Genomic DNA, 13,892 nt, shown 5'->3' with positions numbered 1-13,892 from the left:
ATGTATGTATACTTCTCTATAAGTAAAAGTTAAATGGTTAAGATAAAAATCTTAACGGTCCTTTGAGATTAGTTATAATTTTTATCTTTTCATGTTTTCATTATAATTTAAATTAAATGTATTTAATTGAGTATTTTCTTTTAAAATAGTTGCATTATTTTTTAGATGTTTTTGAATATTTTTAAAAAATAAATTTATAACAATCAAATATATTTTTAAAATTAAAAATAAGTTTGGTACAATCTGCACCATATAATTTAGGTTAATGGAATAATTCAGATGATAATAATAATAATAATTTGTGACACCAATGAAAGTTAAGAGTACTTCACCACCAATTAGTTGGCTCTTCTCAACTCATAGAAAACCCACCCTAACAATTGAGGATGGATAATAATAATAATAATTTGTGACACCAATGAAAGATAAGAGTACTTCACCACCAATTAGTTGGCTTTACTCAACTTATAGAAAACCCACCCTAACAATTGAGGAAGACGACTGCTTTTAATTTTTTTTTCTTATTTTTTAGAAAAAAAATATATTAAATAATAATAATAATAATTGACAATATTTTTTTTATGAATTTAATACGGATCTGAATTTTAATATTTAATGGCACTCAAAATTTTAACATCCCATAAATAATATTATCAATGTTATTTTTGTTTAAACAAAAACACATTTTCATGTATATAATTTCACTAAAATCTTAAATAAATATCAAAATTTAGATATTAAACATATAAATACATTAAATAATTACTTATCATATTTTAATTTTCTGAAAAATAACAAGAAAATTATAATAAAATATAAATGTGATGGAACATTAATGAACAGTCCATTCATGAATTTTAATATTTTAATTATGAACAGTCCATCCATGAATTTATGGAACATTAATGACACTAAAAAAAGACCATTCAACCATTTTCAACTAAAAATAAAGTATGTTGCATTGAAAAAATTATTATATCAGGAGTTCTAATGTAATTTTGCATCAAACAATAATACATAAATGGATCTATCTGTACGCATGACAAAACCTGATTTGAGCCCTGATGCAATATTTTTTCACTGCATTGAAATGTCACTCAAATAAAAATAAAAAAGGTGTATTTACATATCCCGCACCTAAGCTTTCATATTTACACAAAGCACTTAAATCTTTAATATTACATCAAAAACAACACTATTATCACTTTGTAAAAATGAAATATATATTTTCATACATAAATTTTCAAAACACCAAAAACAATGTTAACTATGTAAACATGAAAGTATAGGTGTGAGACATATAAATGCATTAGAACTGTGGTAGGTATATAAATTTCCCAAAAAATATATATAGAAGCAAAGGATGTTATATTACTCAACATAAAGCCTAAAAATTCAAGCTACAAATAAACAGTCACATGCGATAATCTTAGATATAACAACAAAGTCATCAAAAGCAAAAATTAAAGAAAAGAACAAACTCCTAACTCATTGTCAAAACCTCAAAATCATACATACTCAACACAGCAATCTCATTCAGATTCTTATCGGGCCGCCAAAGAACTCAATCCAGATATCGCACCAAAAAGGTTAATAGAAGGCGGCGGCAATGGCGGAGGAGCATCATGTTCAAACAAACCAAGCTTCACCATGAATCTATGAATCAAGACTCCAGCCACAAACGAAAGACCAGAGGCCGAGAATCCGAGCCCAAGATAATAAATAAAAGTCTTTATATAAGCCTTCGGCTCACTCACATGAGCCTTTCCTATAGAGAGGAGTGCTATGCAGAGCAGAGAGGATAGACCAACTACAATGAGCTTCTCCTCCTTCAGATCTCTTTCTCGGAACGAGAAGCCATAGATGATAGGAGGGAGGAGACCAAAGAATATATATGAAATTATAGCTACTGTTGCATGTAAACCAAAGTTGGATTTTTTGCCTAATAATTTCCAGTACCGACCACTCCGCTCATCATTTTGGGGTGTGGGTGGACTGCTTTTAAGATCTGAGAGCTGAAAATGGAGATATGAAAATGGATGTAATTACGTAGAGACAAATGGTAAATAGGAAGGATATCAATATTTGATTTTTGAAGGGCTTACATCATGTAATAGCACAAAGAAGCCACCTGTAAGATTTGCCAATCCTAAGGCAACAATATTTACTGCAAAACAAAACAAGTTGTTGAGATTTATTGTCTATATACTTAGATGTGCAAAACAAATTCAAATAAACAAAGAATTGTTCAAAAATCTTGCATTATAGTTTGCATGGATAATAATATCTTTCAAAAGCTGGAGAATAAGCACAAGGGCAAACATAGGATAGAACTTTCTATGCTTGGCCCTTAATGGTTCCAGTGTACTCAATTAAGCACAACGTTTTTTTTCCTGAACGGTACTTAATTTCCCCCACGAATGAGTGCTCGGGCTTTATCGAGTGAATATTTTGAAAATTATCCCGCAGCCTCAAAATTATACCTTTCAAGCTTCGACAGCGACGATTGGCGATGATGATGTTGATGACGACAACGACAATGTAATAAAAGGACAATACACCTTTTTTTTTAAATACTATACACAACATGAGACATAAGTACCACAAGCCTTGCTAGGGTGAGTGCTCGGGCTCCAATAAAAAGACCATCGAAGGCTTGGTTCGAGCAAACATGATCGGGTCGGGCTTTCAATTTCGTGCGGCAGAGATGAAGCACAAAGGGAGAAATATGGGATTTTTGAAAGGTCTTTGTAATGTGCTCCCGTGTTGCTTTCCCCCACTCGTAGCTCTTGACTTGGCAAACAGGAAGAGACCAAAGCTTCGGATGACGCGGAGGATGACAAAGAAGAGTATTTTCCCCGAAGCTAGTCTTTGTAATGTGCTCCCGTGTTGCTTTCCCCCACTCATAGCTCTTGACTTGGCAAACAGGAAGGGACCAAAGCTTCGGATGACATGGAAGATGACAAAGAAGAGTATTTTCCCCGAAATTATTTTTTTTTTTTACTTCGCTTCTTCCAATGGATCGCAACCGTTGTGCGAACGAAGCTTGAGTCCAGACTATGGACGTAGTATTTTTTCCTCGAATAGAGGCTTGGCTTTCAGAGTTGAGTCGTGCAAATCACACAAACGGAAACAGTTACTGTGAGGGCACGAGGCTTACAAATTTCAGCTCAACTTAAATTAATTAAGTTTATTTATAATTTTTAATTATTATTTTGACGTCAACACTGTCCTCCATTTTATAATTTTTAATTATTATTTTGACGTCAACACTCTCCTCCATATCAATCAGGAGTAAATGAAATCAGACAGAATAAAGAGTTTCTTTCTTTGCAATGTTGCAAAAAAAAATCAGACAGAATAAAGAGTTTCCTTCTTTGCAATGTTGCAAAAAAGGATGTTGCAAAAAAAAATATTGTAATTGCACAGATTCTTTCCTTTTAGTTGAATATTTAAATTAGGAATATGTATTATTAAGCTGCCTAAAATATATTGAGCGTTTTATTATGTACCTAAAATAGATTGTACATACTATTATTTATTTGGAATGAAAGCAAAGGAAAAGGCATTCAACCTATTCATGAAAACTTTGACAATAGTCAGCTGTGATTTTCCCACACTTATGCTAATAATAATTTTTAAATTAGTAGCTAAAATACAATATGAAGTAAAGAAGTTCATTCTTACATGTTGAGGTTTTAGCACCAGCGGCAGATGAAATTACACCAAGGCTGGTAATTGATTCAAGCAAACCACCATAAACAATACTCTTTAGAACTTCCCATTCATTTCCTCTTGTCTCTCTCACTAACATTGGATTGCTTACATTAATCTGTACATCACCACCCAGAGGTAGGAGAACCGTAGACAGTCCAGAAGAAATGCTAATACTTAGGTCCTGTTGAGAAGTTCTTTGAGGAGGAGATTCAACTACTACAATAGGCTTAATCATATCATCATCTGTTTCAACAAGTTAGAATAAATCACGCGAGAAATAACTTCTAATGTACTTAAATTTCTAAACTTGCATATTTACATGCATGCCACTTAAAAATATAGCATCGTATAAAAAAAAAACCAACGCCATTACCTTTTAAAAAGTGAAATAAACCTTTTCATGCATAGTTTTATGACCATAAGGGGTTATAAGTGTAAATATCAAACTTTGGGTGTCAGACATGTAAATACATAAGAATTGTATGGTAGGTATGAGAATGCCCCTATAAGTAATGAAAATATAAGACAGGAAGTTTCAGTTTTGAGCCTAACCGTGTGATAAGAAGACAGGCGGTATTGTTTCAACGGCATCGTTATCGTTTTGATGAAATCCTCCTGGTCTAGCAGGCTTGTTTATGACCACAGGCAAAATTTCATCATCATCTAAAAAGTAGATTACATAAACAATTGCATCAAGACAAATATAACTCTTAGCAATTATCTGTAACATACTTTCATAATGTATCATACAACTTGTACAGAGAGCATAAAAAATTTTGCACAGCATGCATGCAAGCAAATACAAGTATGGCATCCATTTTAATTTTTAAATGTTGTGTAGCGGAAAATCCTGAAAATTTGATTTCCTAATTAAATAATGTAAATATCCAAACCAAATTGGGATAGAAATCTCCATGATAATGTTATAGATAGCCAAAATTATAAAAAGTTCAATATAGATTATTCAAAGTATCTTAAAAAATTGAAGACCTTGTCTTTAAGACAACTGCTTTACAAAAATAATAATTTTAGAGGCAATAACGATAAATTTCAAAAATACTTTTTTTTCTGTAAAATAAGGAGAATGAGTAATCATTATTTTCACATAAAATATGACATTATTCTGCAGAGTACAAGAGGATAAAAAAAGGACAGAAAGAATTATCAGTCCTCTTAATTGCCCGGTGCAGTTGATTTTTTCAAGTAGCCAAGCCTATAAATTAGAGAAGTATTTCATGCTATTAACGTCAACATAATTTTCTGTGAAGAGTTCATAATGAAGACGCAGTAAATATTCTTAAGCCATTGATATTATAAATTCATTATTGTCCTAACTAATGCTCTGGAGCTTCAGAAAAATAGAGGACCTGATTTGATCTTTAAAGTTGTTGAATAATTTTCTCCAGTGCTGGCTGTTTCAGAAACAGGTAGAGCTACAGAATTCTCATTTTCATTTCCCGATCGACCCCCACCTGCCGAGACCTCAATGACAACCGGAAATTGAGCTGCTGCTAATAAAAAAACGAGTGTCAGTATCTTATTACACATCACATTTACGTCACATTTACATAAATACAGAGGAATTAAATGATATATATGTAAATCTTCCAATTTTATATTGTACAAAAAAGACAACCTAAGGGCAAATATTCGAGAGTTTAGAAGAACCAGAAAAACCTGAATGGAGTTTTCCATCGCTTGCATAGCTTTCTTCAATTTCTAGATTATGATCCCCACCAAATGAAACCTCAAGCTGCGGTTGAAATTGAGCTGCTCCTACAGAATTGGACAGCGTTAGCAACTGAAACATCATCATAGAATTTCTGCGTTGACTTAGCAATGTGGGCTCCGAAAATCCCACTAGCTTCTATCAAATATTCAAGTGAATCTTGATTTTTTTTACTAAGGTAAATTATATAAGATGCCATTCAAATAATTGACATCCTAATAAAAAGATCTGGTTCAAGCAATTCCTAAGTATTTCACATATCTACACCAAAATTTTGTTTTTTTATATTTGTACGACCCAAAAATTTCATATCACACAAAAACAATATCACCATTTTAACTTTTACAAAAGTGAAATACACCTTCATACATAGGTAGGTGGTGTACATGTAAAAGTTGAAATATACATGTTAGATATGTAAATACATAAGAATTAATTGGTATTTATGTAAATCTTTCCACGAAAATAACTTTTCGTACCTCAAGCAATTTCACGTTAAACTATTGGCAATGCTGAAAATAAATCATATAATACTATTCTGATAAATAAATATGAAAATTAGCGATACATGAGTTAAATTAAGTCTACGACGTTTAAAAAATTGGCTGACCTGCACCAGCATATATGGGTTTTGTAATATCTGCATTGTTTGGGGTTTCAGATGCAGTAAGAACAGGAGACTTCTGGTTGTTTTGTTCAGAATATCCAACATGAGGAGTCGTGGAAGATTGTCCTGGCAACACAGCTGCTGGGATAGGCACTGCAATTTACAGAGTTCATAATCAACATCAGTAATGATGCATAGATTCATCAAATACAACTGCTGAGCGTGTTAAAAAACATATTCTTTATAAATAAAATAAAGAACGTAACTCTCAACTTGTTTTAACAATTCCAAACACTTCAGCCCATTTGAGTGAGATCAATTTTATTTTTATTATTATCTTTTTAAATATGTTTGTTTGGTGTGTTTTTTACGCGGTTTCTTTTTTTGGTTTTAAAAAAATCAAGACAACTTAAAGTTCTTTTCAACATGAGAAACATATTTTATTTCAAGACAATAAATAAACAAAAAAACAAAAAACAAAAACATAAAAATAGAAAATAAAAGGCAGAAGTGATCCCACACGACACCTTAACAATTTAAGAGTAAATCATGCTCGTAATTGCATAAGATAGGTCTCTGTAACCAAAGCTCAAATGGCTAAGATCAATAATTATGAAAGAGCACTTTCTAATGAAAATTAGTACAAATATTATCTAAGAAGAAGAAAGCTATTTATGAATGCACGCTGTCATGTCAAGCTACGCACTAGGATAAGGCAAAAAGTAAAATAAAAAATAATAAAAACCTAGAAAATGATTGTTGACTTTAAAATGTAAGAGAAACTATTAATCTTTAAATATAGATGACTAGTTCAATTAAGATGATTGTTATATACATTTTAGAAGAGCCAAGAAATTGATCATACACTAATACAGAGACTTAACTCACTGAAGTGGTGTGCTGAAGAGAAATAATTATAAAGAAAATTGATCATACACTATAAAGGGACTGTTTTGGATCACTCTCTATTTTTTGTTTTTAATTTGTTTTATTTTTGTTTTGCTTTGTTTTAACATAAAACAAAAACATGTTTGGTGAAACTTATAATAAGGAAATAACTTATCGTGCCTTAAGCTATTGGCAATGCTGAATATAAAGCATTGAAATTGTTCTGATAAATAAATATGAAAGTTAGAGATACATGAGTTAAATTATGTCTGAGATGTTTAAAAAAGTGGCTGACCTGCACCAGCAAATTTGGATTTTGTAATTTCTGCATTGTTTGGGGTTTCAGATGCAGTAAGAACTGGAGACTTTTGGTTGTTTTGTTCCGAATATCCAATATTAGGAGTCATTGGAGATTGTGCTGGCAACACAGCTGCTGGGATAGGCACTGTAATTTACAGAAGTCATAACTAACATAAGCAATGATGCATAGATTCATCAAACACAACTGATGAGAGTGATATAAAAACATATTGTTCATAAAAAAAATAAAGAACAGAACTCACGCCTTGTTTTAATAAGTCTAAACACTTGAGGGCCTGTTTGAGATCAATTTAATTTTTATTTTTTATTTTTTATATTTCAGTTCTTTAAAAAAAAAGTTTGTTATTCTTCAAGTTTTTCTTTCCTTGAAACAAATGAACTTGTTTTCAAAAACCCTCAAAACAACTAAAAGTTCAATTGTTTGGACAATGTTGGAACTAAATGCTTCTACATATATTCAATACATGACAGGTTGTGCAGCCAAATGTAGAAATCAAATCTTATCTACCATAAAACTCATTAAAAAACTTTTTATTTATCTCCACCCTCCAAATAGTTAAGGAGCTATTGTTCTACTTTAATTTGCATTAGGCTCTTAAGAAAGCATTGCATTATTCCATACTTCCATCTCCTTAAATCATGGAAATACTAAGTCTTCAATTTTTTAGAGACAGAAGTCAAATTATAAGTTTTATAAGAAATATATTTCATTAATTTCCTTCACCAAGTGCTTAAATGTATCCAAAAATGGATTTGTTAAATGCAACTATATTTTCAATACCAATGACCTACATTAAGAAAATAAATAATAAAACTATATTTTCAATACCAATTATATATAATACTCAGACTATTGACTAATTCCAACTTTCCATGAAAAAAATTAATCCTACTTCTTGCCCTTAAAATGTAACTAATATAAATTTCATTTTGCTGAATGAATTGGTTGAGATTCTAAAAATTTACAGCAAAGACAAACCTGAATCTTTTCCTTTGTTCCTACTTGACTCTGGTTTGAAAAATAAAGATAGCCAGCTGCCATCCCTGGTAGATGTCTGTCCTGATGATTGAATGTTGGGAATCTGCACCTTCACACTCTCCTCCCTTTTTCGAAAAAATGGGAATATATCAAATCCATTTTCTGCATGCAACAATAGCAACACATTAAATGGAAATTTACATACCCAGCACAGAATTCTTATGTATTTACACATCTCACACCTAAACTTATGTAACTTTTATCTCATATATGAGTCAAAATCATAACAAAAGGTCATGGTAATGGCAATCTAACTTTGCCTTAGCCCCATTCTCAATTAAAAATTACTAATGAATTTGGCAGGCCAATTAAAATTTATTTATTATTCATCATCATTTTTCCTCTATATCATCACCATAATATGTAATTTTGCTATTGAATACCATAAATATTTTCATTTTCATCTATTTAATCTTTCCGCCGTGCATGCTGAATCATGAAAAATAGAAATATTCTTTGGTAGGCTAATCCAACTAAACTCTTTATATGCTAGGAATTGTTTAAAGAATGGAGACCCTTGAAGTGCCCATCGAAGAACACAGAGAAGAATGAATTTTAAGAAACAACCTCAAAGGGTGGATCTCAACCAACTTAACGGAGCAACTTCAACAAAATGGAGCCAACAAAATAACAAAAAATCAAATAAATTTTTACATGAAATTAAACAAAAAAACGAACAATTAATGTAAAAAAGCTATACCTCTTGGAATGAAAAAACTAAAGCACGATAAACATCTGAATACATCTGGCTCATCATCACGAATTGTTTCTACAACTTCAGTCGAAGTAGATACGATATTTGGTCGAACATGTAGTTTCTCGGGGCGTTCTTCATATCGAAAATCTTGAACTCTCCTCTTCCGTTTGCGTAAAATTACTCTTTTTGTGATGCATGAGTGGCAATTAGGACAAAATAAATCATGAGTTTCCTGCTCCTCTAGTACCTTCTCAAGATCTAGCTCGGAAACATCTAATTTAAGAGTTTCTACAACCTCATTATGTCGATGAGTTTGAGTTTCAGGATCAGTAGTTGGCACTATTTCATCTTCAACCTTTTTTACAGAATCAATTTGCAAATTTAGTCCATTTTCTATGTTAACGTGATTACAATCTTGTTTCTCATCACCATCTTCAACCTCGAGAACATTTTGAAGATCATCCAATATGTCCGCGAATGCTGAATTCCCATTTTCAAGTTTTTTGTCGGCAACAGAAAACTCCGTTTCAGTTGATTTCAATGTGGTACCATCAGGACTAAAAAATTCAGTACCTGCAGCCAAAAAAGTCAATTAGCATCAACTTCATGTGTAAGACATTCATTTCTCTATGCCTTTTAAAGAAGATATACTTTAAGGGGGATTTTTCCCCGCTGAATAAGAAAATTGAAAGTAATCTTTTGAGGTGCTTGCAAGGAAAAATGTTATTTTGCACTGATTGTTTTCCGACTTATCTGCAATAAATTTTCAACCGGGGAGTTTCCCTTGAACTTCTTTTGCATTCAATTGTGGAATGAGAGAAAAGGAAGTTGTTTCCTTCACAATTAGGAAGTTTATTAATAACAAAAACAAATAAGAGAGACGTACAATCCTTATTTTTTGTCGTCTTCTTGGTCTATTAGTTTAAGCTTTTGGGCTAATATTTAAAATTTCACTAGAATATAGGCTCCTTGTGATGTTTCCAAATGTTTAAACCTCCATTAAATGATAGGGGCATTTACTAGCATACCATACAATTCTTATATATATACATATCTAACATCTAAACTTTCATATTTTCACACATGTCGCTCAAATCGTTAAATTTACATAAACAATACCACTATTACTAACATTTAAAAAGTGAAATATCAAAGTGTTGACACCAAAGTGTTATAAATGCAAATATCTAACTTGAGATGTCAGATATGTAATATGTAATACATAAGAATTGTGTGGTAGGTATATAAATTTCCCTAAATGATATCAAAGGGTTGCAACTCATGAACCCAAATCCAAGCTCATGATCAGATCAAAAAAGCCTAAATTGAACTCAAATCAGATTGATTCATGTTTTTAAATTTTGCATTTATTTATAAGAGTATTTTAAAATTAAAAACAGATTATCTTTCCGATAAAATTATTTTAAATTTCAATTAAATCATAGTAATTGATTTAATGGGGTTAGATGAAGGGATTACTTATAAATCTTAACTGTAAACTCTGTCTATATAAAAACGGTTAGATAACATGATTATGTTTAATGTTCTTGATTAATCTGATTGATTAAGTTCAACTTATGCACTATGTGAATGATTGTAAGGAATTGAAAAACCGCTTAAATCTTAATGAATTATTTGGCTACTTATTTTGAAATTTAAACCAGTTAGCTACCATACCACATGAAAAATTTTAATAATATGTTTTTATGATGAAATAAGAAAATGTTAAGTAATAAATTATTAATACAACAGATTATAATAAATTATTCAATTTAATTTAATATGATCAAATTCAATCATTAACACTGCTTACTAAAATTTTATTAAAATTATTAGACATTTTGAATCATGATTAGTGTAACATCAATATTAAACAAAATATTTCTTTCAGTTAAATTAAATTATAAACAATATCAATTTATTTAAGTTATTATTATTTAATAAACTGATATTAATTAGTAAGTCTGATTAAAGATTATATCAAAATCTCTCCTTTAACCAATTCCCATTAATATTAATAATTCAAAAATTATAAAAATAAAATAAAAAATAAGATAATAAAAACATGAGTAAACCAGGCATCTCTTTAGCTCCCACCCAAGCTACTGAAGAAATCCTTCTCACCTGTCCTTCGCTTCAAACAGAACAAATTCAGGAAGCGGCGACAGAAGCAAGCTAGAGAAGGACTTGATCGAACCAGCAACAAGCTAAGGAGAAGCGGGTTTTCCAGTAAAGACCCTTCGCGAGCTTCAGTTTGTCTGAATCCCGTAAATCAGCATAACAGTTTGATTTATTAAATCTGGGATCTGGCGCAAAATGAGGAGTTTCGGAATTTATGATTAATTTGAAGCTGTAAATTTTTATTATTTGGTAAGATTTAGATTAATATCTGCTTAAATTCCGCTCAAATCCTGTAACCAAACAACCCTAATAGTGAAAGTTAACTTAGAAATTAGCCCTCGCAAAAGGCCAAGGATACGAATCTTTTTCCAGTACCCAAAACCACATGTAAACACTATTACATCCTACGTATTTTTCTTCTCTTTTTTCCCTCGAGACTGCAATTATTAAAACTTGCAGAAAGAGTCTTACAATCATTTTGGCACTATAAAGAAACAAAATAACTGGTTACCGAAAAGGAATTAGAGTAGAAATGCAACAAATTAGCCCGCAAAAGAAATTGCATGATCAACATCGCCGGGGCCCGGCGAAGGGCCCAGAAGGGAGCTGAGTGCGAAGGCAACATCTCTTACCATAAAACAGAAAAAAACAAGACGCGGAAAAAGGGCAGGAGGCGGCGGTACCTTGATCTTCCTCGAGGGGAACGCTCTGGCTATCTTTCCCTGAGGACGCATCCTCGTCGGCGGCATCATCAACGAACGTCGCCGGAGTATGATTCCCTGATGTGGGTCGCCTCCGCCGCTTTGTATCAAGCCCGCAGTCGCCATCAACTTCTCCGGCGACGTCCTTCTCCTCCTCCTCATCATCCGTCCACTGCTTCTTCTGCACCGTCTCCATCAATGTCGCCGGCGTTGTCTCCGTCGCCATCGAACCTCAGCAGCACCTCGTGTTCTGTGTCACATTCAATGCTGGAGCTGAAGTCGCCACTCTCTTTATGATAATAAACAGTAATGTTGCTGTCATTGCTTGAAATATTATATTTCTAAAAAATAATGAGGATTCACATGCATCACCCCATGATAAGTAAAAATTATTGTGTAGAGATGCATGCGTTGTTCCATTCTGATCGTAAATTACGGTAATCTACAATCAGAATGTATTTCAGTGAGCTCTACTTTAAATTTTTTTCTCAAAAAATTTTGATTGCACTGTATACATATCTGCATGCGATGTATGTACATAATAATTTTTCCATGATAAGTGGAGAGTTTTGTATTCATATGAAAAAATGGAGCTTTTTTGATTCAATGCTGGAGCTGAAGTCGCCACTCTCTTTATGGTAATAAACAAGTAATGTTGCTGTCATATTAATGGTTGCTTGAAATATGAAATTTTTAAAAAATAATGAGGAAAGGATTCACATGGAGAGTAGAGAATTTTGTATTCGTATGAAAAAAATGGAGCTTTTTTGCATATATTCCACCTAATTCTTACATATCTACCATATTGACTTTCATGTATATATAAATTTTTAATATCAAAATATGACTAATTTAAAATCATACTTCGAGTGTTAGATATACAATTATCTAAGAAATGCGTGGCATGTGTGTAATCTTTTTAAAAATAATTTATAATAAATGTAATTTAAAATAATAATTAATATTACTTCCATGCAAATTATTATTTCAATATTTTGAGTGATTTTGAGTGAGGATTGATATGAGTCAAACAAATATTCATCATTTGTTATGAATTTTAAGGTATAGTGCGGATCTCGAGGTAATCTTTTTAGTAAAAAATATTCAAACATTCATCAAGAGTCATTATTTCAGCAAACTTACAGTCAAACTAACCGACTTAACAAGACGGATCCAGTGATAACAAATTAGTCAAATTTGAGTCAAATCTAGTTCAAATCAAGTCACGAAACTACTCTTGGAAGTTTGTTTAATATATTTAGAAAGTCAAACAGATGTTGAATTTAACAAGTTTATACGAATTTAGTAAGCTCAATATTGTTCAATTATGACATCGTTAAGACAGTCAAAAGTCCATCAAACATCGTCTGATTGAAAGAAGCTCTTCGAACAATCGAATCAAAGTGGTTTGTATTCCTGCATTATCACCGCAGACTGTCATCGACCACTACTAACCTCTATCAACTACAGCCGATAGTTGACAATCACTGTCAATCTCAGTCGACCGTCGCTAACTGTTGTTTCTCACTGTCAATCGTCGTCAATCACCGCCAACCACCGTCGACCACAATCGTTTGTCGTCGATCATCGTCCACCACTGTCGACTATCATTGACCAAATGTCGCCAATCAATATCGGTTGTCGATTGTTCCTATCAACAAATTCATCAGCATGTCGACGTTGTAACTTGAGAAACATGGTAATCCTTTCCTGCCTGTGGGGCAAATAGTTACAATTATAACCATCTTCTTATAGTGAAATTTTTTAGCTGAGTCAGACCACATGATTTTTCCCTTTCTAAGTTATCCGAGTAAAAACTTATAATATCATTATTAGTTGTTTTCTTTTTTTTGAGTGGGTGTTGAATTTTTGTACCACGCTATGACGATAATCTGTCATGGTATCACCGCAAATGTTCTACCACAAATCATTGATGAAAAAAAAATGCTCAAGATCAATTATATCGGCGTGCGGGATGTTTAGAAGTTAAAGAGAAAAAAATTATCAATTGTGACAACGTACTTGCCTGAGACATACATAGTTGTTATGAATTTAATTTCTGAGGTCACATA

General features: G+C 32.1%; 1 protein-coding gene across 2 annotated transcripts; it reads right to left on the bottom strand.

Annotated features, from left to right (window-relative positions):
• Positions 1 to 1,362: 1,362 nt before the first annotated feature.
• Positions 1,363 to 12,109, bottom strand: LOC110017876 (membrane protein of ER body-like protein). Of its 2 annotated transcripts, none has more exons than XM_020715030.1 (11): positions 11,803 to 12,109; positions 9,002 to 9,571; positions 8,242 to 8,403; positions 7,237 to 7,386; positions 6,057 to 6,206; positions 5,395 to 5,493; positions 5,085 to 5,225; positions 4,270 to 4,380; positions 3,688 to 3,960; positions 2,106 to 2,167; positions 1,363 to 2,015 (listed from the first exon to the last, which is right to left on the bottom strand). In XM_020715030.1, the coding sequence occupies exons 1-11, from the start codon at positions 12,044 to 12,046 to the stop codon at positions 1,545 to 1,547; spliced, it is 2,433 nt and encodes an 810-aa protein (XP_020570689.1). In that variant the 5' UTR covers positions 12,047 to 12,109; the 3' UTR covers positions 1,363 to 1,544. The 2 variants fall into 2 exon arrangements, with proteins under 2 accessions (XP_020570689.1, XP_020570690.1); XM_020715031.1 differs by having other exon boundaries at positions 5,395 to 5,487.
• Between the last annotated feature and the right edge of the window lie 1,783 nt (positions 12,110 to 13,892).

This window comes from Phalaenopsis equestris, unplaced genomic scaffold (genome assembly GCF_001263595.1).
Source record: "Phalaenopsis equestris unplaced genomic scaffold, ASM126359v1 Scaffold000002, whole genome shotgun sequence".
NCBI classification, from domain to species: Eukaryota; Viridiplantae; Streptophyta; class Magnoliopsida; order Asparagales; family Orchidaceae; genus Phalaenopsis; species Phalaenopsis equestris.
This window is presented reverse-complemented; position numbering and strand designations above follow the sequence as displayed.